Source organism: Pipistrellus kuhlii, unplaced genomic scaffold (genome assembly GCF_014108245.1).
Source record: "Pipistrellus kuhlii isolate mPipKuh1 unplaced genomic scaffold, mPipKuh1.p scaffold_m20_p_1, whole genome shotgun sequence".
Lineage (NCBI taxonomy): Eukaryota > Metazoa > Chordata > Mammalia > Chiroptera > Vespertilionidae > Pipistrellus > Pipistrellus kuhlii.
The window spans coordinates 64,066,224-64,093,663 of record NW_023425404.1 but is presented as its reverse complement, the minus strand read 5'-3'; the positions used below and the strand labels follow the sequence as shown (position 1 = coordinate 64,093,663).

General features: G+C 49.8%; 1 protein-coding gene across 1 annotated transcript; it reads right to left on the bottom strand.

The window, feature by feature from the left end:
* Positions 1 to 1,401: 1,401 nt before the first annotated feature.
* On the bottom strand, positions 1,402 to 27,171 carry NYNRIN (NYN domain and retroviral integrase containing). Its single transcript, XM_036450420.2, has 8 exons — positions 26,400 to 27,171; positions 17,404 to 18,050; positions 15,728 to 17,284; positions 14,721 to 14,851; positions 14,488 to 14,584; positions 12,992 to 13,093; positions 12,686 to 12,787; positions 1,402 to 6,071 (listed from the first exon to the last, which is right to left on the bottom strand). The coding sequence occupies exons 1-8, from the start codon at positions 26,595 to 26,597 to the stop codon at positions 3,191 to 3,193; spliced, it is 5,715 nt and encodes a 1,904-aa protein (XP_036306313.1). The 5' UTR covers positions 26,598 to 27,171; the 3' UTR covers positions 1,402 to 3,190.
* Positions 27,172 to 27,440: the final 269 nt, after the last annotated feature.

The following is a 27,440-nucleotide window of genomic DNA, read 5'->3' as shown; positions in this document are numbered from 1 at the left end:
TTTAGTTTATAAATCACATTAATCTGGGCCAAACCTAAATGGAGAAATCTTAGCTGACACTATATAACATTGATGAAAAATGGAAAGGCCATAGATGGGTTGGTGGGAAGAAGCTGGAGGAACAAAGTTAATATACTTGCATGAGAGTCAGTGAGCATAGTGGTTAAGATGGTGAACACAGGAGTCTCTTACTTAGTAGCTGCTCAGGACCTTGAGCAATTCAATTCTCTTCTCTGTGCCTCATTTTCCCCATCTGTAAAATGGAGAGAATAGTTGTACCAGTATGTACCTCACAGGATTGGAAAGCACTTAGAGCAGTGCCTGGCTCAGAGAATGTACTCAATAAATGTAAGTTACTGTTACCATATGAATTAATAGACAAGTTAAACTTATACATGTCCCAAGGATTCTTGGACAATCTTTAAAAAACAGGATTTTTATTTTGTTTTATTATGGCCATTTACCAGTCAAAATGTTTCTTTCTTTTGGGTTCACCTTTACCCATGAACACAGACTTATTGATAGTAAATATTTGCTAGGGAAATACTATACAGCAAAACTGAGGGTCATCCTAATCTCACCAGATAATTTATGTATGTTTTAGTGTGGGAACAGGATACAGTGTGGAGTGTTCTGTATAGTCTGCTTATGTCATTGAACTGTCTGCATACTGGTGACTTCGTAATTTCTCTGTTAGAGATTTGGGGAACCCACCTACCAGTGCCACCAGAGAGAAGGGAAAGGTGATGGGTATAAACAAGAGAAGCAGTGACTAGTATCCAGTGCTCAGCTGTGGTCAAATTTTTTTAATTCACTCCTTTGAAAATAGGAGGAATCTTCAATCTGTGTAAATTGTTCAACAGTGAAGAAGAGAAATCTCATCCTGACCATTTTCAAGACGTAAACAGGAAAGAGCACCAGCTGGGAAACCACAGCCTGGGCTTTCCTCCTGGCCCTGCCATGAACCAGCCATGGGCCTTCAGATCACTTACCTGGGTGCTGATCTGATCTGGTCTGTAAGTGTTTGGGTCAGATGAACTTGAAAAGGTGCCCTCCAGGTCTTCAAATCTGCAAGCTGGCCTGGTAACATGCAGCAACCATGCCGCATGGCTGCCCCCCAACCTACTCACTCTCATAATTGAAATGAAGCTAAAAAAAAAACAAAAAAAAACTGAGCCCTAGCCTGTTTGGCTCAGTGGCTAGAGCTTTGACCTGCAGGCTGAAGGGGCCCCAAGTTTGATTCTGGTCAAGGGCACAGGCATGGGTTGTGGGCTCAATCCCCAGTAGGGGGTGTGCAGGAGGCAGCCGATCAGTGATTCTCATCATTGATGTTTCTATCTTTCTCTCCCTCTCCTTCATCTCTGAAATTATATTTTTTTACAAAAAGAACTGGACACTGGCTCCATATTGATCTGTTTATTGATAAATCAAATGAAAAATAAAAGGGTATTAGATCATAAATGTGTTTTATAGGAGGGATGGGTATAGCACTGGAGAAGGAAATGAGGTTGGCCATACCTTTAGACAGAGAGGGTAGAGAAGTGGGAGGGGAAGGAAAGAAGAGGGTATCTACGAAAACTCTCACAGCTCACCTTTCAATTTCTCATGTCATCCAAGCATTCTTTCCTGAACAGAATTAACATCTGGAAATGGTTAAAGGGGCAACATCTAGTAGTTTGTCAATAAGATATGGGAAATGAGGAGTTGGAGGGGATATAAGTACAGGGTTTTGAGGGATTGTCTGACCTGAACCTGTCACCAGAACCCTTTCTGTCTATGGTGAACTGGGAGTCAGGAAATTTAATCCTAGTCCCAGTTTAGCCATGAACTATTATGTGACTTGGGATAAGTCACTTTCCCTCTCTGGGCATTTCTTTGGCTGTAAAACAAGCAAATCCTACTCTCTGGCAGGTTCTACTCTGGCTCTTGCAATGCCACATGTGTTGGCAACCTGAGCTAGGCCAGGAGACTGGCTCAGTTTTGGAGAAATAAAACTCCTCAGAGGCTCAGGCAGAGGGCTATGGTGCTGGCCTTCCCTGGAGTTCATTGTGTCAGTGGTGGCAGCAAGCCTTAGGGTGAGTGTAAGCACATCCACCTATGAGAACTCACTCTTGCTATAAGAGCAATCATTGCAGAGTGCTCGGACAGAGCCCAGGTTTTGCCCTACACAGAAAGCAGGTCCAGGGGCTGGGGGTGATTCAACCACAGCAGTCACACACTAGGTGGGGGCTGGGGATGCAGGGCACAGTGGAGGCAGGAGGAGGAGAGGGCTGTGGGCTTTGGGGTGGGGTTGGGAGGTAGAGCCACATCAGCACCTCACCGTCTGCCACACTGCTCACTTCAGACACACTCCCCCTTGAAAGAGAGGCCTCGGCCCCTTGGTCTAGTTGAAGCAGCTCTTCAGGTAGATGCCGCACTTGGCATCAAGATCCTTGATTCCTGTGGGGTTCATACCATCACAGCAGGGGTCAGCGTTATCTCCATTAGCTGGAGTCAAATGAGGTAGGCTGACTCAGTCTCCCCCTTGCCTTTCTGTGCTGACAAGCCCACCCTCCCGCCCCAGCTCCAAGCTTCAGGGCCCAGGATTGCCAGCGCTTCCTGGACGGGGGGGCAGGCCTAGCCTGGCCGAGAAGCTGGCCATGAGAATGGGAACAGGCTGCCTCTTCACAGCCCGTGTGGATTTGTGTCAACTGTGACAACTACAAGGGCAAAGGGTCCCCAGATGAAGGTCGGGGGAGAGGAGTCTACATTCGAGGTTTCTGTTTGAGAGTGCAGTGTGGTTCTGGTTCGAGCCACACTGTTTTATGGTTAGGTAGCCAGGAGTCAAATTCTGTGTGTGTGTGTGTGTGTGTGTGTGTGTGTGAATACACCTGCACATGTGTGACAGGGTGAAGGGGATACTGGGGGAAAGACATTGAGCCTGGCCTACCTTAGTCAGGGGAAACTGCCAGAGGCCCATATCTGACAGCAGATTCTCGCAATACCCCACACTGGGGTCATTTCCATAGGGATGCTGGTCCCCAGTCAAGGCAATTCAAGCAAGGCTTTATGAAGTAACTTCTCCACAAAAGGCACAAAGGGCCCCCCCCCCAGGGGGGTGGGGGGCTTTGAGAGCACTGATGGGTGTAGGGGGAGGCCTAGCAGCAGCAGCCCAGGACCCTGGGAGCGGGACCTCCCCTGCTGCTTCAGCTCACTGCTCCAAGAACTTGAGGGACAGGGGGGTGCCGCTCTTGGCAAAGGGCTTCATCAGACTGCTCGGATAGATACACCCGAGCTTCTCTGCAGTTGGGAAGCCCCAGACCCTGTAGAGAGACAGGCTCAGCCGGTCCCCAATATAGAAGGGACCCACCCATTTGGCACTGCTGCCATTCCTGGGGAGGGACAGCAAGAGGACCTGGTCGCCCACGTTCCACCCTTTCTCCTGGCTCTCCCGCTTGAAACGCCTATTCTCCGCTTTTTCACTGACCTTGTCAGCCATCCTCCAGTGGAGCTCCAGCAGCTCCCCCTTCAGCTGTAGCAGGAAGATATCCATCTTGAGCCCTTCTATATTGGCACTGCTCATCTCCCACCACAAGGGTCCCATCAGCCTCTCCTGGCCCCCGGTCAGGATCTGGAATGGTGTGGCCTGGGAGGAGGAGGCCCTGAAGGCCAGGTGCAGCAAGGGCAGGGAAGCTGCCCACTTCTTGCCGTGCAAGAAGATAAACTCGTTGAGGGCCCTCTTGAATTCCCAGTAGGCCCCTGAGCTTGTCAGACAGGGGAACTGGAGATCCCTACTCAGGGAGGTAGCCTGGGCTCCCAGGGCCAGCCCACAGCTCACCAGAACATGCCGGGCAAACTGGGGGCCTTGGGTGGCCTCCAGCTTCACAGGAACACCCCACCTTGCAAATACATGCTGAAGCAGCACTTGGGCCACAGCCATATGTGTGTAGGGTTTCAGCGGGAATGCTTCCACCCACTTGGTGTTGGGGTCAGCCACAATCAGAACATGCTTGTGGCCCTCCTCACTTACAGTGACTGGGCCCACCACCTCAATCTGCAGGTTTGACCAGGGGGCAGTCGACCTGAGGGGCCACAGGGACTCGATAACCTTTAACTCATTGCCTAGGAGATTTCGGGGGATGCAGAACAAGCAGCTCCTACAATAATTTCTGACATGCTCCTGCATCCCGGGCCACCACCCCAACAACCGCAACTTCTTGTAGGTCTCCTCAGGCCTCTGGTGAGCCCCCACGGGGAGGTCATGCACAGAGAAAATCAGATCCCTCCGGAGTTGCCTCGGGACGACCCAGACCTTGGGCCTCTTATCTCCCTTGAACAGAAGGAGGCCACTCTCCTGATCCACGCTGAGTGAGTTAGAGGCAGAACTAAAGGGAGAGGAGTTGGACAATTTCTGCCCAGCCTGCAGTTTGGCAATGACATCTGCCAGGGTGCTGTCACTCAGCTGTAATGCCAGCAAGTTGGGCCTCTTGCACATGGTATGGGGAGTCACTATGGGGACTGGCACATCTGCTGGCAAATTCCAAGACTCCCCGCCCCCTTGTGCACCCTGCTTGGCCAGGTTGTCCACTGTCACAGCAAACAGGGAGCCACGGTAGGCGGTTCGGTAGATAAATGGAAGGGATGGGAGGCCAGAAGTGAGGGATATGATGTAGGAGAGCAAGCTCGGGTGAGGTAGCGCGGACCCATCAGAGGACAGGAAGCCCCGGGCCCTCCACAGGGGCAGGAGCTCCCAGAGGACACTGAAGACCCAGTGGCAGTGCGTGAGGAAAACCACGGGGAAGTGGGACTGGCTGAAGCGCTCCAGGCCGCAGGCCACGGCAGCCAGGTGGGCATAGGTGGGTGTGTAAGGTGAACAAGAGAAGGAAAGGGAGACGGGTGGGCTGTTGGGAGACAGGACATAGAGACCAAAGCCAGCACACCACTCATCCTCACGGTAAAAGCAATAGCCTGACATGTGGATGCAGATAAAAGTGGACAGGTCAGAGAAAGGAGGCAGAACCTGGAAGAAACGAGGCATGGAGGATGAGGGTGTCAGCAGTCGGTTTTTCCCCAGCAGGCCCTGGAGAAGGGTCAATTCCAGCGCCCTCTTGCCTTTGTCCTGTACCAAGAGGGCCCATCGGATCAACCATGCTTTGGAAAGCTTGTGGCCCTCCCATGCCTCAGGGTCCACAGTGGTCCGAGCAGCGTAGGAAAGGTCCAGGACCACTGGGATGTCTCCAATGCAGCGGGAAAAGTGTTTGAGGGCCCAGGCCACAGCGTAGGGGCTGTCTCCCCCTGACTGGGGGCCCTCGCTCTCCTCGTCGGGGAGGAGGGGTTTTGAGGTATAGGCAATGAGGTGCTTTTTCCCTGAGTTCTCCTGATAGACAGTGGCCGTCAGGGCCACTTGGCTCACCATCACCTCCAGGTAAAAGGGCAGCTGAGAGTCAGGGGCCTTCAGGCAGAGGGCAGACACCAGGGCTCGCTTCAGGGCCAGGAAGGCCTTCTCATGCTCCTGGTGCCATTGCCAGTCTGGCTTCTGCTTGAGGAGGCTGTGTAGTGGGCCCACAAGGGCTTCATAGTCGGGGATGACTTCCCGGTGGGAGTCCATAAATCCCATGAAGAAGGAGAGTGCAGTGAAGTTCCTGGGGATGGTCATCTGGGCCAGGTGGGCAAGAATCTGCTGGCAAGGAGCCTTCCCATCCCAGGGGATACCTAGGGATGGAGGAGCCACCACTGGAAGGAGATCGATGTCAAGGGCTTCATCGAGGGGATCGTGGAGGCTGAGGCACCGGAGGATTTCCTCTGAAAGGGCGGGGCACTCAAACTTAAACACCGATGTCGGCGAGGAGTCCTGGTCCTCTTCCTCGGCTGGCCTCTGTGTGTCCTGCTCCTCGCTCTGCTCCTCGTCCTGTCTCTCCCTCGGCTCTGGCTCTTCATCCTGCCTCTCTTCCTTCTCCTCCCTAACTTCTTCCACTTTCTGAGGACTCTCCGGGGGCTCTGAATTGGAGGTATCGCTCAGCTCAGAGATCCTGGCTGAGCTGGGAGGAAGAGCCTTCCACACCTTCAGGAAGTTGCCAATGTCAGTATCCAACCTGCACCAAAACAGCAGAGCAGAGGGACTGATGCAACAGGGAAAGAGAAAGCCTGCCCCCAGAGGTCATCCAAGGGGGAAACCACACCAGTGGAAACCCTTTGGAGCGCCACCCCATTGCTCAGTATCTCTAAAGCTGGGCAGAGTGCCAGCCCCCGACATAGTAGAGCCTCAGTCAGGACCATGGCTGCAAGTACTTCCCCTACCTCCACCATGTATCAGGCCTCAATATGAGATTCTGCCTTGCTTTGAAGGCTTATAAAGTCAAAACCTCATTGACCAAGTGGCATTTTCAATCAGTGTTAAGTCAGTGGTCGATAAGAATTAGATGGCTGGTGCTTCCAACCTAACCCCTGGATGAGCAAGCCAAGGAGAGGTCAAGAGAGGGAAGGAGAGGATTCCAAGATGGTGGCAGATTAAGTAGAAGCTGCACTGACACTCTCCCAGGACCAAACTGGGTATACAACTAAAATATAGAAAAACCATCCTGAATAATCAACTGAGGACTAGCTTGAGAGAACCCTGATAACCAAGGATGGAAAGTGGAGACCTCATAGAGACTGGCAGGAAGTGTGGAGGCACAGATGGGCTAGCCCGGCTCCCACAGACAGAAGATGAAGTTCCAGAGAGATATCTCAGCCGTGAGGGGTTGCCACTGAGAACTCTGGAGGCTAAACCTCAAGCTGGGCTCCCCAGCCCAAAGGATCAAAACCAAGAAAGGTGCCGACATAACATCTGCTTGCAGAAAGCTGCAGGGTTGCTATCTGTCAGAGAGAGACAGCTGGAAATGCAGGCACCCCCTTAAATGGGCAATGCACAAAATTTCCTGTGTAGCTACTCACCTTAGGCTTCAGCAGCGGGAGGACAGAGTAAACTAGAGCTGTGTAAGGAGAATCCAGGGTTCAGGGCTCTGGGGCGAGAGCTCCAGAGAGCAGCCACCCAGATTCCGGTGCTGAGTCATTCCCTCATCCGGCAGAAGACACCTTTCCCAGGCAGACCTTAACCATCAGACAGCTTTTGCCTCGGGGAGGAAGCAATTGCTCCACCCTGTTAGGAAAACCTGCTGAGTTTACATCTTGCTGTGGTCTATAGCTTGAGGCTAAATAAGAGACTGAGAATAACAATCAGCCTCCTGGCAGAGGTGGATCTCTGGGTGCTTTGAGTTTTTGCCTGATCTGCTTCTGGATCCAGGGCTAGGAAAAGCCAAGGTTGGTGCACATCTTGGTCTTTTCCAAACTCAGCCCTGACAGAAGGAGTCACAGTGGTGGATTGCTTATACCTCCAAACAAGGTACTCAGGGCTAGTCACAAACAGCATCTGACATTGTCCTGCACAGAGACCCTCTGAAGAGACTGGGAGTCATAGCAGATGTACCTAATATGTGGAAACAAACCCAAACAGGCAGCCAAAATGGGAAGACAAAAATGCCCCAAATGACGGAAGTAATATCAAGCATCTTCTCAGATCACAATGGAATGAAATTAGAAATCAACTACAGTAAAAACACTCAAAAACATTCAAACACATAGAAGCTAAATAGCATGCTATTAAACAATGAATGGGTTAACAATGAGATCAAGAAAGAAAATAAAAAACTTCCTGGAAACAAATGAAAATGAACACACAACAACACAAAATCTATGGGATACAGTGAAAGCAGTCCTTAGGGGGAAGTTCGTAGCACTAGAAGCCTGGCAAAAAAAAAAAAAAAAAAAAAAAACAAAAAAAAAAACTTTTAATAAATTATCTAACACTACAACTTAAACAATTAGAAAGAGAACTAAAAATCCCAGAGTAAGTAGAAAGAAGGAAATAATAAAGATTAGAGCAGAAATAAAATATATAGAGTCAAAAAATAATGCAAAAGGTCAAGAAAACCAAGAGCTGATGGTTTAAAAAGATAAACAAGATTGATAAACCATTAGCCAGACTTATTAAGAAACAGAGAGGACCAAAATAAATAAAATCAGAAATGAAAGAAGTGAAGTAACAACTGACACCACAGAAATACAAAAGATTATAAGAAAATACTACCAACAACTATATGCCAACAAACTGAACAATGGGGATGAAATGGACAAATTCCCAGAAAAATACAACCTTTCAAAACTGAATCAGGAAGAATCAACAAGCATAAATAGAACAATAACAACCGATGAAATTGAAACAGTAATCAAAACACTCCCAGCAAACAAAAGCCCGGTCTGGATGGCTTCACCGGGGACATTTACCAAACATTCAAAGAATTAACATCGATCCTCCTCAAACTATTCCAAAAAAAATCCAAGAGGAAGGAACACTTCCAAGCTCTTTTTATGATGCCACCATTATCCTAATTTCAAAACCAGAAAAAGACACTACAAAGAAAGAGAATTATGGGCCCGCCTTAGCTGGTTGGCTCAGTGGGTAGAGCATCAGCCTGCAGACTGAAGGGTCTCAGGTTTGATTCCAATCAAGGACACATGCCTGAGTTGTAGGCTCAATCCCTGATAGGCAGCATGCAGGAGGCAGTCGATCAATGGTTCTCTTTCATCATTGATGTTTCTATCTCTCTCTCCCTCTCTCTTCCTCTATGAAATCAATAAAAATATTTTTTAAAGGGAATTACAGGCAATATCCCTATTGAACACAGATGCTTAATTCCTCAACAAAATATTAGCAAATCGAACCCAGCAATATATTAAAAAGATCATACATCACAACCAAATGGGATTTATCCCAGGGATGCAAAGCTGGTACAGTATTTGCAAATCACCAAATGTGATACATCACATAAACCAATTGGAAGACAAAAATTACATCATTATATCAATAGATGCATAAAAAAAGCATTTGACAAAATACAATACCCATTTTTTTATATAAACTCTCAGGAAAGTGGGAAGAGAGGGATTATAGTTCAACATAATAAAGGCCATATATGACAAACCTCACAGCCAACATTACACTTAATGGGCAAAAACTGAAACCAACCCTAGCTGGTTTGGCTCAGTAGATAAAGCATCGGCTTGTGGACTGAAGGGTCCCAGGTTCAATTTCAGTCAAGGGCACATGCCTGGATTGGGGGCTCAATCCCCAGTAGGGGTGTGCAGGAGGCAGCCGATCAATGAGCTTATCATTGATGTTTCTATCTCTTTCTCCCTCTCCTTTCCTCTCTGAAATCAATAAAAATTTAGAAAAGAAAAAAAATACTAAAACCATTTCATCTAAGAACAGAAACAAGACAGGGATGTCTGCTTTCACCACTTATTCAACATAGTACTGGAAGTCCTAGCCACAGTGATCAGACAAGAAGAAAACATAAAAGGCATCCACATTGGAAAGGAGAAAGTAAAACTGTTATTATTCACATATGACATGCATGATGATGTAAATAGAAAACCCTAAAGACTCCACCAAAAAACTACTAGATTTAATAAATGAATTTGGCAATGTAGCATGATACAAAATTAGCACCCATAAATCAATGGCATTTTTATTATACACAAATAATGATCTCTCGGAAAGAGAAACTTAAAAGATTCTTAGGAATCAACTTAATAAAGGAGGTAAAAGTCCTATACTCAGAAAACTACAGGATGATAAAAAAAAAAAAAAAAGATAGAAAAAGAAGATATAAACAAGCAAAAGATTATTCCATGTTCATGGGTTGGTAGAATTAACATCAATAAAATGGCTTGCCCAGCTGATAGGCTCAGTGGTTGAGCATCAACCTATGAACCAGAGGTCACAGTTCAATCTCCAGTCAGCACACATGCCTGGGTTTCGGGTTTGATCCCCAGAGGTGTTTTTATCTCTCTCTCCCTCTCTCTCACTTCCTCTCTGAAATTAATAAAAAATCTATATTTAAAAAAATTAAAAAGAAAAATAAATAAAATACTACCCAAAGCAGTCTATAGATTTAATGCAATGAAGAATAAACTAAAAATGGATAAAATACTTAAATGTAAGTAGTGAAACCCTTAAAAATCCTATAAGAAACCATAGGCTACAAAATCTCAGACATCTTTCATACTAGTATGTTTGCTGATACATTTCCTAGGGCAAAGGAAACACAGGAGAAAATAAAATGGGACCACACAAAATGAAAAGCTTCTGCACAGCAAAAGAAATGATCAACAAAATGAAAAGGGAGCCTGCTGTTTGGGAGAACATATTTGCCAATGATACATCTGATAAGGGTTTAATAGCCAAAGTATATAAGGAACTCATACAAATTAACAAAAAGGAACCCAATCCAATTAAAAAATGGGCAAAGGATCTAAACAGACGTTTCTCCAAAGTGGACATACAGATGGCTGAGAGACATATGAAAAAATGCCTGTGTCCATGGGCTATGCATATGTGCATACAAGGTCCTTGGTTGATTACCCCTCGCCCACATTCCCTCAGATAAAAGTCACTGATCATCACAGAGATGCAAATTAAAATGACAATGAGGCATCACCTCAACCTGTCAGAATGGCTAACTTCAACAAAGCAACAACTGACAAGTACTGGAGAAGATGTGGAGAAAAGGGAACCCTAGTACACTGCTGGTGGGAATGCAGAATGTATGAAGTTTCCTCAAAAATTAAATATGAGCTGTCATTTGACTCAGTGATCCCACTTCTAGGAATATATTCTAAGAAATCCAAAATACCAATCAGAAAGAATATATGTACCCTTATGTTCATAACAGCACAATTTACAATAGCTAAGATCTGGAAAAAGCCCAAGTGCCCATCAGTGGATGAGTGGATAAAAAGGCTGTGATACATTTATACCACATGTGTCAAACACAAGGCCCGCGGGCCAATTCCGTCCCGCCAGGCCTTGCAATGTGGCCCGCACCGCACTGTCATCACTACACTCCGCTGCGTTTCCATCACAATGACAGTTTATGACTGTTCAGTAAACCATTCGGCCCGCGATTTAGGCTGGATTTTAGATTTTGGCCCCTTCTCTGATTGAGTTCGACACCCCTAATTTATATTATGGAATACTATGCAGCAGTAAAAAAGAAAGATCTCTTATCCTTTAAGACAGCATGGAGGGACCTGGAGAGTAATATGCTAAGTGAAATAAGCCAGTCAGAGAAAGATAAGTATCACATGATCTCACTTATATATGGAATCTAATGAACAAAATAGATCCGGAGACACAGAAGCATGGAACAGTCTGATGAATCTCAGAGGGAAGATGGGGGTGGGTGGGTGGGGAGAGAATAACCAAATATGCATAGCCCATGGACACAAACAATAGTGTGGTGAAGGTCTGGGAGGAGAGTCAGGGAAGGGGACTCATGAGGGGGGAGGGGACATCTGTAATACTCAATAAAAATATTTTATCATGCTAAGTGAAATAAGTCATTCAGAGAAAAACAAGTATCACCTGATCTCACTCATATGTGGAATCTAAGTAACAAAATAAACTGATGAACGGAGTGGATCCAGAGACATGGAAGCATGGGACAGAGTGTGGAATCTCAGAGGGAAGGTGGGCGAGGGGTAATCAACCAAGGACCTTGTATGCACATATGCACAGCCCATGGACACAGACAATGAGGCGGTGAGGGCCTGGGGCGGGGAGTCAATGGGGGAAAAGAAGGACATCTGTAATACTTTCAACAATAAAGAATTATTTTGTTAATTTTTTTAAAGAGAGAAAAAGAGGGTGAAAAGGGGCCCCAGTGATCTCAGAGAAAAAAGGTGGGAGGGTGGAAGCTTAGAAACTTTGGCCCCAACTCAAATACATTTTACATGGTGACACAGCAGGATGTGCATTAAAAAAGAGAGAGAAGCGGGGCTGGGGGCGGGTTTGGAGGCGCTGGGGAGAGGGAAGGAGGTCTGACAATGTTTTTGGAGAAGCCAGAGACAAACCTCGACCAAATCACTTTTATTCCAAACAGGGAAAATGGGACTGGGAGGACCAGGCCCAGGAAGTGGTGCCATGCCCAGAAGGTCCACCACTGTCCCCTGCTGGGCTCAGGGAACGAGGAGATGGTCAGCAAGGGGACTCGAGGGGCGAAGGCCACAGGATCAGAGTTACAGCAAACCAGTTCTGCTGCCACCAGCAAAGGGACCTTAGGAAAGTACTAGAGTCTCGGATTTCTCATCTGTAAAATGAAGATCGTGGTCATGTACGTATAACTCAGGTCGTGAGGACCAAAGGGGATAATAAATATGGAATAAATTCTACTTGGCATAGACTCTGGACACAGCTGTCCTTGTACACAATGGAACAAGAACAAGACTGCTCATTGCAGCTCTGGTTCCAATGGCGTAACAAGAACACTGTCAGTGGCCCTCCACAGAGATCCGATAACTGTTGGGAACTCCTGTAATGGAATGCCACACGACCATTAAAGTGAGCCACGTGGATTAACATCTGGAAGAAAAACAATCAATGTTGACTACAAGTGCCTGTTGTTGAAGGATACATATAGTATTAACATGTGTGTGCAAAACCATACTGGCAGTGGTTTGTGGATGTGCAAATAAATGGGAGAAGTGTGAAAACCTGAAGGAGTCAAATCCCTCTGCTCACGGTTACACACTAAACAAAGGCTGGCCAGCATGCAGGGCGGGTTCCTATTCAGTCCAGGAGGGGCTGGGGTGCAGGGAGGCCCCTTACCTGTTTGGCTTCCTCAGAAACTCGTCCAGGGTGGGGCCATCCCGACCCAGGGGGTCATCGGGCACCATGAACAGATTCCCCGCAAAGGTGAAGGGCAGCAGGCTGGAGAGAGGAGGCAGTCACAGAGGAGCCCGTGGCCCGCCCACACCCCATTGCTGCCTGGGCATCTCCACAGGGACCCAGCCCCACCTCTCCTCCTGGCAGATGCTGGCGGAAACAGGCCTAAGGACCCTCTCACTGCCCCAGTACCCCACTGCCTGCCACCCACGGGGAAGGAACAGCCCAGCCCCCTCTCGGCCACCTCACCGATCTTTGACCATCAGCTTCTTGGAATTGTTCATCAGGATGTGGAGCTGCTCGTTGGTGACGATGATGCCGTCTGTCTCCTCTGCCAGCTTCACCATGAACCTGCAGGGAGTGCAAACGTCACTGAGACCCTGTAACCAGACCTCCCTTCCCTGGGCCTCCGGGAAAAAGAACCTGCAGCTTCCCTTTGTGTTGGACAAAGACTGCCCCTGGTCATTGGGAAGCCAGGGCTCAGGAGCCCTTCCCTTCATCTATGCACCTATGTACACCTCCCATCTGTTTATTCAAGCACAGACCCCCATTTTACACCTAGGAATTCACGTACACATGCACAGACACCCACATAAACCCGCACACTCATTCCCATCCACACATGCATTTCACTGCTTCCGTTTCTGCATCTGTAAGACATAAATGCCTCCCCTCTCCTGCTGTGAGGATTGAACTGAATGATGACACATGGAAGCCTCTAGCTCAGCATCTCCCACACAGCATTCACAGACATTTTCCATTATTATTCTTCACCAACACATAACAGTCATGTACATGCCAAGGCACACATGTGTGTATGTGTGTATACACATATAAAAACACACCTGAAGAAACAAACCTATTTCTCAAAGATCCCTTCTCCATTGCTGAAAGCATGCTATTCCACCAGTGCCCAGCAGAGGGGCCTCCTGCAGAAAAGCTGTCTTTCCTCAAACCCTCGCCTGCATCTAATTCTAGAGGCTCTTAAACACCTCCCCTTGCTCTTGAAGGGGAGATGCCTGAGCGGCCCTACCCAGCCCTTCCCAGGCCTGCAGGGTGTCAGTGTTGGGAAAAGTGACGAGGAACAGAATTTCTCCCTGCCCAGCAGGGGAGGAGCCTAAGTGACGCCAAGGCCTGTGTCTGCCGCCCCGGACTCCAGCCCAGGACCAGTGACTCCCGCAGGGCCTCCCTGCCCCCGCAGCAGGGGCATCGCAGACCCCCCTGTGCACACTGTGTGCAGCCAGGTGGAGGACTGGGTGCTTGGGGCTGACAAGTAGGGAGAGATTCGGGCTTTAGCTAGGAAATGGAGCCAGTCTAACCATTTTCAGAGGCCAGCCAGAGCTCCAACCACATACAGCCACACACATACCTCCTCTCAGTGCCAGGGCTGGGGAAGGGCGAAATTGGAGCAGTTCCTTGAGACACGAACTTCAACCAGCTGCTTAGGGGAGCAACTCACTCGAGGCGCCAGGAGTCACCTGGGCTAACCCACCCACAGCGGGGGTCTCAGTCCGCAGGTCATGGGGGGAGACTGCCTGTTAACTAGGCAAAGGGAGCTGCAGAGTCCCCAAGTCAGGAGTGCCCCTGGCCTCAGGCAGAGCCGGCTCCTCACTGTGTCCCTCTGCGCGGAGGCCATGTGCCAGCCTCTCTGAAATGGCCCCTGGGACACAGAGCAGATGAGCAGGACTCCACCGGACACAGCCCAACCGCAGACCCACAGGGAGAAGGCCCGGGGCCTGGCACACCTGTAATCATAGGTGGTGATCTTCTTGCCATTCTCCAGCTGGGAGGGGGTGATCGAAAGCATCTTGAGGGAATGTAGCTTCGTCAGAAAGTGGCTTTCTGAAGGTGAGAGGCAGAAGATAGAGATGGTCAGAGGAAGGGCTAAGTGGAAACGGCCATGGTGCAGAGGCAGGGAAAGGAAAAGCTGGGTGCTGCTGCAGGGGCTGGGGAAGGAGGAAGAGTGTAGACAGCTCACCTCTCACCCTCCGGTTCTTCTTCAGTTGCCAGGTGGGTACAAACACAGTGACCTCTCGGTGTCCCCGGTTCCAGAAATACTGCACTGCCATGGCGATGCCACGGCAGGAGAAGAAGTGCTGGAGGCCGTGGCTGTGGGGGTGGGGAGTAGTGAGGGGGTAATTTCTTGCCAAGGAATGGCCCTGCCTCCACTCCTCCCTCGGAGCCTGAGCAGCACAGTGGGCAATGCCAGGGCACCAGCATCAGACACCAGCAATGCCCTCGCCCTTCCCTCTATCATTAAACATCCTGTGAGCACCTCCTGGGTGAGCTCTCCTCCTGTGTGTTTTGCATGTTCGCGAGTGTGCACAGGTGTAAAGGGGCCTGCAGGGCATGAAGAGGAAGAAGGCAACCTCTCCACCCAAAGACTCAGGTTAGAACTGGAAGCAAACATTTGCTGACCACCAACTCTGCTGGGAGTATGCTCAGCACAGATAACGCTCTACCCTGTTGGCACATTAAGTGGTCTTACATATATTCATGCTAACACATACACATGGTACGTCTTGATCTAAGGCTTGATCAGGAAAGACTTCAGAGAGGAGGTTCGTGCTGGGCCGTACGATTCAGGCTAAACATTTGACACCTGGCTGGGGGATGACTGATGCCACGTTATGTGAGGCAGGCTGCAGGAAAAGAGCGTGCACCCCGGCAGTGGACAATCTGAACCCAAAGACCAGCTGGAATGCTTACTGGCTCCGGGACCTTGGGCAAGATTCATCACCTCTCTTTTCTGCCTTTGCCAAAGAGGGAGGACAGAAACCCACATGTGCAGGGCTGAGAGCTGCGGTGACAACTTCGCACACACTGCCTAGTAGGCAGCAGCCACTCAACATGGGCCACTTCCAGCTTTTTCCCATCTGAACCACATCACCCTTATACAGAGGTCAAAAAGGGGTGCCCACCGTGCCCCCAGGGATGCCCTGTCCCAGCGCCCCAGCATGCCCAGCCTACCCTCATGCTACTCACACCATGGCCACGCTGCTGCCATCAATGACCACTCGCCGCAAGCCCTGGTTCCCAGGTTCTCCCGACAGGTTCAGCTCGAAGGGCGTGTTCAGGGCCTCGTGGTACCTCTGGAAGCTGGTCACTGTGCTGTTCACCTGTGGCTGTCGAGGCGGCTGCCTCGGGGCCCCCTCCCCAGCCCCCAGGAGCCCACCCACCTGAGGCTGGTGCTTACTACCGGGAGCCACGGTGCTGCAGGACTGGGGACCCTGCCTCCTGGCCTCCCCCTGGTCCTTTGGGGAGGAAGCACTGCGCTTTGGCTGAGGCTGGGCCTCTCTCGGGAGTTTGGCTGCATCCAACGCTGGCCCTGGATCTGTGGGCGCCTTCTGAGCTGCAGGGGTTTTCGGAGCTCTGCAGGCTTTGGGGGCCGCAGGCGTTTTGGGGGCCGCAGGTGCTTTGGGAGCTGCAGACCCTGTTTTAGCCAGAGGCCCAGTTTGAGCTTTGGGCGTTTTGGGACCAGCAGGTGCTGTTTTGGCTGCAGGGGTTTTCTGAGCTGTGGGGGCTTTCGGAGTCGCCGGTACCACATTAGCTGCCAGTGCTGGTTGAGCCACAGCTGCCTTTTGAGCTGTGGGCCCCCCAGGAGTGTCTGGCTTTGTTGGAGCCGAAGGCCCTTGGGAGGCTGCAGGTTCTGTGTGGACTGCAGACGTCATCTGGGCTGTAGGCACTCTGGGGGCTGCAGACAGCATTTCATTTTGGGGTGGGGTTTGAGCTCTAGGCACTGCGGCAGCCACAGGCACTTCAAGAGCATCAGGCACTATCTGAGCATCAGGTGCTGACTCAACCATAGGCTCCCCTGGACCCACAGGCCTCTCTTGAGCTATAGGCACCCCTTGCCCTGTGGGTGGTGCTGGTAAGGGCCCCTCTTCTGGCCCCTTACAGTCCCACTGTGCACTTCCTTGATCCCCCAGCTCACTTCCAGCTTGGAGTTGGGGTGCAGAGGCCAAAGGTGGCCCTACCTGTGGAAGCCCTGGGCTAGCTTTGCCCTTTATACCAGAGCCCCCCGAGACCACCAATAAACTCATGACTTTTGGGGGGGTCTCTGGCCTTGGGCAACTCTGCAGGTCTGCCTCTCCTCCCGGTCCCCCATCTGGGCTTTCCACATTGGGCAAAGGAACCAGCTCCTTCTGCTTCCACTCCAGGTTTAAGGGCAGAGGACTCTGCCCGGGGAGCTTGAACTGAATGGGGCCCAGAGGCCGCTGCCAGAAGGGGAAAGTGAAGCACGCCTGGGACAGGAGCCAGGCCAGGTGGAGAGAATGCAGTTCATTGATCCTCCAGAAGGTCGTAGCGATAGTCCCTGGCCACAGGGGTGCAAAGGCTGGCCCCGGAGCCCAAGCCTTCCACGATGGACACACACCCAGGGCTGTCACGGGAGGCTGGAAGGAGAGCTTGTCTTCCAGCCTCTGGAGCTGCCGCTGCTGTGACAAGGCTTGCAAGTGGTTTGCAGGATCCTGGCTGCCGATCACTGGCACTGGCCCTTCCTTGTAAGCACTGTCCGTACCACCAGGATTGTTGGAACCGACCCTGGAGGAAGCCAGAGTTTGTTGGAAAGGTGGGGAGGCCAGTTAGGTGCAAAATTATTTCCTTGGGTTGGGGGAGTAGGGAAAGGGGCAGGGAAGACAGACTGATTCTCCAAAACTTACCATACCAGCTGGTGTGCTGTCTCATGCGGTGCCTTCTGGCCTGGGGTGGCTCCCAGGCTGGTTAAGCTCTTTGCATTTTCTGTGTTCCCATTCTGGAGGGTCCTCATCTCCAGCAGAGGCCCAGGACCATCACCCACAGACATCACGGCCGAGCCTTCCGTCTGCTGCTGTGACGGGCAGATGAGGACCTCTGGGTCAGAGCGGGCGTTGGAGGTGCCGAGGCGGCCGAGCCACTCGATGATGTCCTCCTTGCCCGCAGCATCCCGCACCAGGCTCAGCAGCAGCTCCTGGACCGCTGGGGGCAGCTGCAGCAGGTCCCCCGCGTACTGGTCACCACGGATCCAGATCAAAGCCCCAAAGGCCCGGGTCACCTCGGCCTCCCAGGCACTCCGGGGAGTGAAAACAGGGGCAGGGCCCCAGCGCAGTCGGCCCACCAGCTCCTCCAGCCAGTTCTGGGTCATGATGAAAGACTCGGTCAGCCCGCCCACCATGAGGGAGCCGGTGGGGCCAGGCACCAGGTAGGCCTGGGTACTCCAGCAGAGGCAGTCGAGGAAAAGGCCCTGGGCCCCAAGGAAGGCGCAGTGCAGGGCCGGTGGGTAGCGAACCTCCTTCCACAGCTCTGGGTTGCACAGGCCCTTCAGATACTCCTGAAGCCGCAGTGGGGAGAACACAAAGGACGTCATTCCTTTAGGGGGCGGCCACTGGCTCACACTCCCCCACCCAGAAGGGCCCTTTCCCAGCATACCAGAAGCCAATGACTTCTCAGGGCCAGCCTCTCTTTCCCTGGTCTTGCCCCCTCACACACTCATTTCTTTCCAGGACACTCTGAGAGAATGAGAAAGGCCTGGAGGGGTTTGGAGACAAGGACCTGGTTCTACTTTCAATGTGACCTCAGTAGGTCAGGTTAATTGTGGTAAATTTGTCATCTTTCCAGGGAATGATAGGAGCATGGCCTCAGCCTCTTCGCCTGTATGACAAATTAAACAAGGTACACCTGAAGTTCAAGCTTTCAAGAATTGTGAAATACCTAGCGGGAGGCGGATTGCATCCTCCAGGTGCCAGGAACTTACGTGACCTGGGGCAAGTTATTAATCCCCCCGTGCCTATATTCCCTCAGCAGTAAAATGAGGATAATAGTTTTTTAATTGATTCAAAAATCAATGGCCAAGCTCAGAAAATGGCACAGCCTATTCCCATTTTGCAGGCTCAGAAGGGTTATGCAACTTGTCCAAGGACACACAGATAAAGAGTGACTGGGCCAGGACCACAAGCCACATCTGTCTGACCCTGAAACCAGGTGTTCTTTCCACTTCCTCAGGCTGAGTACACAGTGACAACAGGGTAATCTTGTGGGGTTCTGGCTTAATCCTCCAACAGCAGGTCTGTGGTACAATCAGTGCCTGTAACCATGGTAACTCTGTTACCCAGAACAGACAGAGAAAGATAGGAGGAGATAAGTCACTGGGCCAGCATCCAGGAGAACCCACAGACACATACAATGGCTGAACTAGCAGAAAGGCCTCTGGCTTTCTGGGCAGACCAAGTCCTCCTGTTGACAGGGTGCATATACTCGGTCTTTAGCAGTTGCTGGGATGGGAGGGGTTGGGCTCCTCCACTAGATGGCTGAGTTTCACCAGGACAATCCCATGAGCTCCAAAGGAGCGTGAGCATTCCCTCTTAATCAGCCAACTCATGTTGACCACATTCGCCCTCATTGTCACTTCATAGCACCTTGTTGACAACGGTCATCTTGCTCTCCTCTGGCAGTTCCATTAGAAATAAATGCTCCATTTTTGGGTCCCCAACAGCTACCCTGAAATCAGCTCCAGGTCCTCTGCTCAGTGCCCAGCCCATTCTTTCCTGCAATGGCCTATGTTTGCCTCTTCCATCTGACCCAGGGCCTAAACTGCCAACCCTTCCCCAACGGGACCGAAATGCACCCCAGCAGTTAGACCCAGGTCTAACCCCTTTCTAATCAGTCCAAAACCATCTCAAAACATCGTCCCATCCAGGACCTCAGCTGGACCCACTGCCAGCAAGGGTGAATCTGACCAGGTACGGGATCACTCTCCTTAACGGGCTCTCCATCCCATACGCCCCACATTCTAACCACGTGAAAGCAATATGTAAACACAAAGAGATGTGCTGGGTAAGAAGATGGTGGGTGGTTTCTTTCTCTTTGTGTAAAGAGCTTAAAGTATTTATTGTGCCATTAGCTGTTCAATATTTTTAACTGAAAGATATATAGGAATTGAAATAATTTTCAAAAGAATAAATTTGAGTATTTATTGAACACTTACTATGTGCCACATATTATCTCATTTATTCCTCTCACAACTCTATAAGGAAATTACTATCATCCTCATTTTGGGGGAGCAAGGATGGGCCCAAATTTATGCAGATAGTAGGCTGGGACACTCAGCCACTCTGACTCCAAAGTATAACCATGATATTGTCTATAGTTTCAAGTGAAGAAGAAAAAGAAAAAGGAGGAGGAGGAGGAGAAGAAGGAAGAGGAGGAGGAAAAGGAGGAAGAGAAGGAGAAGGAGGAGGAGGAGGAGGAGGAGGAGGAGGAGGAGACGGAGAAGGAGGAGACGGAGGAAAAGGAGGAGGAGGAGGAGGAGGAGGAGGAGAAGAAGGAAGAAGAAGAAGAAGAAGAAGAAGAAGAAGAAGAAGAAGAAGAAGAAGAAGAAGAAAAGGTACACAGCAGGCATTTATATCCAGAATATACCTGGAGCACTTTTTCTGCATAAAGCCTACCCAAACCTTTTTTCTCCAAGGGGAAAAGAAATAGAGAGGAGGCAGGAACAAAATAAGCACAGAAAAAGAATGGTGTGTTTATGAAAACATATTGCTCAATGTCCCACAGGACCTTTGTGAAATTGTAAATTAAATAAAAACAACACTAAATCATTTAATTCTGCTCTATACTTGATCAAGTTGCTTTATTATTTAACACCTGACTTAGGATTCTCCTTTCTCATAAGTCAGTTATCATTCATTGTCTACTTTCCAGAACCACCCAAAATTACACTGCCAAGTACACAAAAGGCTCAGAAAACAGCAACACCGAGAAACTCTGGAATTGGAATTGAAGGGGAACATTAAAAAAAAAAAAAAAAAAATTTAAAGGCAAACTAAGGTAAAGTTGTTTGAATAACATAGGCTTGGCAAGTACCTTCCTACCCACTGGAGGCTTGCTCTACAGAGTTGAAAACAGGTCCTAGGATTAGAGGTTTATCAGCATACTTGAGAGTGTAAATACCATAAAAAAAGTAATCATGGGGGAAGGGAGAAGGGCCAAATATGATGTCTACAAAGAAGGCCGAGTGTAGAGAAACTCATTCTTCTCTTTCAGAGATTCAGCAGCCAGACCCTGACGCTCCAGGACAGAGAATAGAGAAATGCAGTCTAGAAGTCCAGCCAGCTCAAGAACAAAGACCACCAAACAGGTTCCCTAACAGACAGTGCCCCCAGTTATCCGTACAGCCAAGCTCCAAATCAGGAAGCCTCAGTCTCAGTTCCTAGTTGGCTTTTTGGGTTTTACTCTTAATCATGCAAAGATTACCAAGAATATATGAAGAAAACGAATATGAGATAAATATGCAAAATATATACAGGAAGTGGTGGAGAGCAACTTGAAGAAAAAGAAAATAGGGAGGGAGAAGAAAACTTCAGAAAGTTTACTATCATTTTCCTTAGAGAGATAATTAAGAATATTGTACACAGTGAACAAGAATAGGATACTATTTTTTAAGAGAATTCAGAGAGAACATAAATTACTTTTAGACATTAAAAATATGATGGCAGGAATTAAAGACCCAAGAAAAGGATTGGAAGATAAAGTTTAGGAAATCTCCAGAAAGCAAAGCAAAATGTCAAAGTTGGAAAAAATAAGAAAAGTGGACCAGTCAGTCCAGAAAGCCCAGTGTCTGATTAAGAGTTCCAGGAAGAGAGAGAATATAGAAAACGCAGGGGGAAATCATCCACGAAGTATTTCCAGAAAATGCCCTGATCTGAAGAGCATGAGTATCCAGAAGAGTATGAGGGCCCATTGAATACGACAGAAACTAACAATGGATGAAGACAGATCTACACAAAGGGGTCTCGCTGGGAAACCTCACAACAGCTAGGGAAACTACAAACTTTCAGAGAGGAAAACTTCGCATGCAAAGGACCAGGGGTGGACCCAGAATAGCTTCAGACATCTAAAAAGCAAGAAGTCTTTGGAATAATGCCTTTACACTTCTGAAGGAAAATAATTTCCCATTTATAATTCTATGCCAGCCAAACTATCAATCAAGTGACCTTCAGATACAAAACTCCAACTTTTTATTTCCTAAATCTTTCTCAGGAAGCTACTGGAGAGTACTTCCCAGCAAACAAGAAAGGAGACAAATATTGGGGGGGGGGGGGGGGGGAAGAACACAAAGGCAATCTCCAAGATGATAATGAAGAGAATTTTCAGAATTTATTTATCCATTCATCAAATCATTATTGAGCACCTATATGTCGGGAACTGTTCTAGGATGACAACTGTCAGCAGGCATAGAGGACAACTAGTTCAGATTGGAGGAAAGGACTCAAGAGACAACCACATTGAGAGCAGTCATCAGTATACACTTTACCACTGCTCCATCTTTCATCTTGATGAAGCTTGTTTTAAAAACATATTTTAATTGATTTCAGAGAGAAAGGGAGAGGGGAGAGAGAGATAGAAACATTAATGATAGGAAAGAGTCATTGATTGGCTGCCTCCTGCACTCCCTCTCCCAGCGATAGAGCTGGAAACCCAGGCATGTGCCCTTGGTAGGAATCAAACCCAGGACCCATCAGTCCATAGGCTGGAGCTCTGTCCATTGAGCCAAACCAGCTAGGGTTTGATGAAGCTATTGATAGATGTGCTCTACCGTGTTTCCCCGAAAATAAGACATCCTCCGAAAATAAGACCTACTTACATGTTTCCTTCTGAGTGAAATATAAGGCATCCCCCGAAAATAAGGCCCCCCTAGGCTAAACATGAAAGATTTGGTCCACTGATTCTGAAAGAAATGGAGTCACAGGAAATTCAGGAATTGGATTGTTATGATGATGTTCCAGAAGATGATGACATGATTGTCATTGAATAAATGAGTAAATTCTTGATACTGTAGGATATACAGTTTGTCTGGTTTGTGTTGACAGCTACCGTACTACAGTACCGTATACAGGTAATAAATTTCCTTTATTTTCATTTAACAATAAATGTGTACCATATTCTTCTTCATGGAAAAATAAGACATCCCCTGAAAATAAGACCTAGCGCATCTTTGGGAGCAAAAATTAATATTTTCAGGGAAACAGGGTAGTAACCCAAGAAGATATTCAACCCAGGAAACAAAACATTTAACAGCAACAACAAAAGGCAAAGGGATGCCAAGAATGATAGCAAACAGAAGTCTCCGGATGACAGACCAGACAAAACAGAAGGAAGGATGTCCTCTGAAAGTTGTAGAAATTAGCAATAGATACAAAGAAAAACAAGCATATTAAAAAACAATAAGTTCTAAACCTCAGTGAGATAAAAAAGAAAGAAAATGTAATCATAGTACAAATGTTAATGTTTGCATAAGGCATAATGATGCAAATGCTACTTATAAATTGAACAGAAAATTTAAAAATTACTATATTGGAAATCTTCAAATCAAATCTTCACCTTCAATAATAGGAAGAAAAAAAAAGATCTAAAAGGGATTGATCAAAAGATAACAGTATCTACAATTTTGTTTTAGGAATGTAGAGATGTGTAAATGTCAGAGTAAACATTGTCTACAAGAAAGGGCACCGAAGAGAGAGTTGGGAAAGACAGACAGGGATTCACTGTGTTCTATTGTGAACTTCTTCAAAAGTATTGGACTTTTAAATTGTTAATTACTTGGATAAAAGGGGGAAAAAAGTTTAAAATAAAGGAGAAGGGTAAGATGCCCCCAACACAATTGGGGGGCAGCTCTGATATATAGCATTTATTTTCTGTGGTGTAAAGACTCCCCCATGGCTGATTTCAAACTACCAGTGGAATGTAACCAGTTTGCAAACTTCCTGAAATTTTAATAAGGCCAGTGCCAGCACACCGCTGGCCAGTACCAGCTTCCATGGCACTGTGCTCAACTGTTAGTGGGGAGTAGGATAGATGAACTTCCAACTGACAGCCAAGCCAAAAGATAGCAATCCACACCTTGTTCCCCAGCTCCCTGAACCCAGTCTCTGGCTCCTCATTACCTCCCTCCCCCATCTTCAGAAAGAGTCTTCAAGAAGGGGAGAAGCGAGAATGTCATCTCTTCTCTGTGAGTCCAATCCTTCCTCACATCATTGCCCAGGAGGACAGAGGGCTCAGCTCGTCACTGGGCAACTTAGATCATTATTAAAACCTTCCTTTCCACTTGCCGATTTCATCTCAGAGGTCAGTCGTCCCTAGTATTTATTTTTGCTGCCTGAGAATGAATTCCAGCAATGTCCTCATTTTTAAAAAAACATATTTAAAGGAAGGGAGAGGGAGAGAGAGATATAAACATCAATGATGAGAGATAATCATTGATTAGCTGCCTCCTGCACACCTCCTACTAGGGATCAAGCCCACAGCTCAGGTATGTGCCCTTGACCGGAATCTAACCCTGGACCTTCAGTCCTCAGGCCAACATTCTATCCACTGAGCCAAACCAGCCAGGGCAATGTCCTTATTTTTTAAATCCCACCACGACAAAACAATGTAAAGGCACTGTAGAGTTCTATAGAGATTTTCCTGGAAAACCAGCCACATATGATATAGAACACAACCCAGGCCTTTTTGAGATAGGCCTCTATCCTTCTTGACCCTTTTTTCCCCTCACCAACATGCCATCCTCATCCTCAACCCTTCCACATCCTGCAACCTCCAATCTCACTGAGACCTCACTGCCAGTTGGTTGGCCTGTGTATAGCATCCCATTAACAAAGTGCATGATTGTGTTCCTACAGCTGGAATTGGGGTCGGCCACAGCACCTCCACACGGAAACCACAATATATCCTTATACTTGGGAAATTCTCCTGTATCAGATCGCTCGACCTTAGAGAGCATTTAATCCAATCTTCTCCCTTTACAAACAAGGAGAGTGAGACTGAGGGAGAGAAAAGGACTTGCTCAAACTTACACAGCTAGTTAACAACAGTAACTGACATCTGTACTCTATAGCTTTCCACATTTTGCAAAAGTGCTTAAGCATGCATTATTTCAGCTGATTCTTACAACCCTTCCATGAAGTGGGTGTTATGTTATTTTATAGATGAGAAAACAGGCTCAAGGGAAGGTAAATGATTTGGCCCAGTTAGAAGATAGCAAACCCCAATCTCAAAGTCTCTCCACCATACCCATCTGTCCCAGTGTGACTTGGTGACAGCAAGTTGAGCCCAGATTTCATAACTCCAGGGACAACGCCTTATACTCCCTGCCCTTCTGCTCATTCTGTGAAATCAGGGAGGGAATCACTTAGAACCCCCTCACGCTCTGTTTCCATCTTAAACAGTGCCTCTCCCCAGGGGAAGACAAAGGGGAAGGGGGTAACAGGGTGGGGGAAATGAGGGAGCCACCTTAGCAGGGCCTGGGGTGTGAGGGAGGGATCCCTGAGGAGGCAGTGGGAACAGGAGCAGACAGGCCTGGAGAATGTGATCCAGGATTTAAGCCCGGAGCAGGGGAGTTGGGCACCTCAGAAAGCACTAGTAACATGCAAGAGTGAGCTGCTGTAGCTCAAAGCAACAAAAAGATTAAAAACCCAAAACAACCGACCCAAAAGGCTCCTCTTGTTAACCCACCCTGAGTGAGAGTCTTCATCTCAGGGGCTCCTACATCTGTTCTCTGGGCAGGCACCCCGCCCCTCCCCCAGCACCTCTGTCAGAATTGAAAAAACTGCTGATACAGCAGCTCAGCAGAGGGGCTGAGGGAGGAACTTTCCAGCCTGTCTGCCCGCCTGCCAGCCTGCCCGCTGGCCAGTGCTTAGGGCCTCCCCCACCCATGGCCTTGACCAATTAGGATGTCGGTGTAGACACAGCTGGGGAAGAAGTCTGCGTTGGTGCGGTCCGGGGGAGAGGGAGGCTGTAGCATTCCTACCAGGAGAAGATAAGATAAAGGAATCCTGGGGCAGAGGGAGACCTTGGCCATGACTTGGGGTGAGGGGGTGGGGGTGGGGGTGTCAAAGGAAACTTGAGAGACCAGAGTGGAGGAGAAGCTTGAGAGAGAAGCCAGGGAGAACACAGAGAGGAGCACTACGACCTGCCTATCCAGAAGTCATTTAATCCGAAAGCCCACGGCCCTCTTCCCAGATTTCAACCCATTCCTAAGGGCTGGTGCCTTCCAGAGCAGCTGCACCCCACCCTGAGCCCCTGCAAGAGTGTGGAGCAGGGGGCCCAGAGCTCCAGATTCCTGGCCCAGCCCCCACGGCCCCCACCTAGCTGACCTGAGCACTCAGACAGGCCCCTTACCCTTTCCGGTCGTGACAACTAGTGGGTAAAATGCCGGCTCTGATTTAGTAGCATCTCCAAGGGCCCCTGGAGCCCCAGCACTCTGAGAGGTCCCGAAGATTTAAGGAGACTTAAAAAGAGACAGGAGGGTCGTCTTGGCGGAGAACAAAGAGGTGTGCTGAACAGGCCACAGAAATGCAGGAGCTGAAGCTGTTCCCCCGATGGAGATGCTGGGGCCCAGGCCAAGGAAGGCTCAGGGGGTACACACCCGCGGAGCCTCTCTCATGTCACTCGAGGTATAGGAGTGACACTCAGGAGAGGGGTGGGGCAGAAAGAAAGAGGGAGCCAGCGAGAAGGAACCCAAGGCTGCGGACCTGGGGGGAGGGGGGGTCGTACCCAGTACCTGCCCTTCACACTGCCGAAGCCAGGGCGGGGACCTTGGGGACCCTTGTCCCCACGGCTGGCAGCGGGGCGGGAGCGGGGGCCGACAGGAAGGGCAGGGTGGGGGCGGGGAGGCGCTGCTTACCTTGGCTTTGCCCATGTTCTCCCTGGGCCCCTCGAGCAGCAGCCAGAAATTGGGGCTGTCCGGGCGGCTCTGGAAGGCGTTCAGCTTGATTCGGAAGATGCGCTGCACTTGCAGGCGCTGCCGCTGCACGCGGGGCTTCGACTTGGTCTGCAGCATGACCCACTCCTGCGCCGGAGGGTCGCCCCCGGCCAGGAGCATGGCTGCCCCCCCTGCCCCTGGAAGGAGGGAACCCCAAGTGTCACCCGGGTCCCGGCGCGGGAGGCTCCCCAGCCCCAGAACGGGGCGCCCAGGCCACGCCCCCTGCTCCCCGCGGCGCGCCCCCAGCCTCGGCGAGTCCCCGGGGCTCGCCGACCCTCCCGCCGCCGCCCCGGCGCCCGCCCTCCCGGCTCGTCCGTCCCTCCGGCGGCGGCTTCCGCGGCGATCTCTTCCTGCCAGGGGCTGCCGCCGGGGGTGGGACCCGCCGGGCTCCCGCCGCCCTTCCCTCCGCCCCCGCCTCCCCCTCCGCCAGCCCCTTCGGGACCCGCTCCTCCGTCTGGTCCGCCCGCGGCGCACGGGGCGGGGAAGGAGCGGGAGGGGGACTGGGCGGGAGGGAGGGAGGGGGCGGGGAGGGTCCTGGGAGCCTCTGCCTTCCACCCAAGTCTTGGGCCCTGGGCCAGGCTCCGGGGGTCAAAGTTAATTTCCTTCCACGTCCCCCTTTCCCCAGTGGAAGGCAGAGGAAGGGGAAGGAGGGGCATTCCGGCGAGGGAGCGGCGGCTGGCTTTCAGGGACCCGGCCTTTCTCTCCGCTCCTCCCTCCCGCCTCCCAGGCCTCCCTGGGGAACCAGGGCCTGTGCCACTCCCTCTCTCGAGGAAAGGGTTAAGCGAGGGCAGAATGGGGAGCCCGGGAGGCCGGGGCCCCAGGAAACTCTGGGCTGGAAACCGGGCGGGCGGGCTGGAGACCGTAACAGCACCGCCTCCCCGCTTCTCTCTGCACGCCCCCCATCCTCCACCCCACCCCGCCAAGTCTGGGGACAGCCAGGAGCTGGCAGGCAGCCCAGACCCT

Bases quoted from the DNA above. Each gene is read 5' to 3' on its own strand.
- NYNRIN (XM_036450420.2), bottom strand. From the start codon at position 26,597: ATGCTCCTGGCCGGGGGCGACCCTCCGGCGCAGGAGTGGGTCATGCTG. The intron at 17,285-17,403 runs GTAAGTTTTGGA...GGCTTCCTCCAG, and splicing joins ACAGCACACCAGCTGGTATG to GGTCGGTTCCAACAATCCTG. The intron at 14,585-14,720 runs GTGAGCTGTCTA...TCTCACCTTCAG, and splicing joins GAAGAACCGGAGGGTGAGAG to AAAGCCACTTTCTGACGAAG.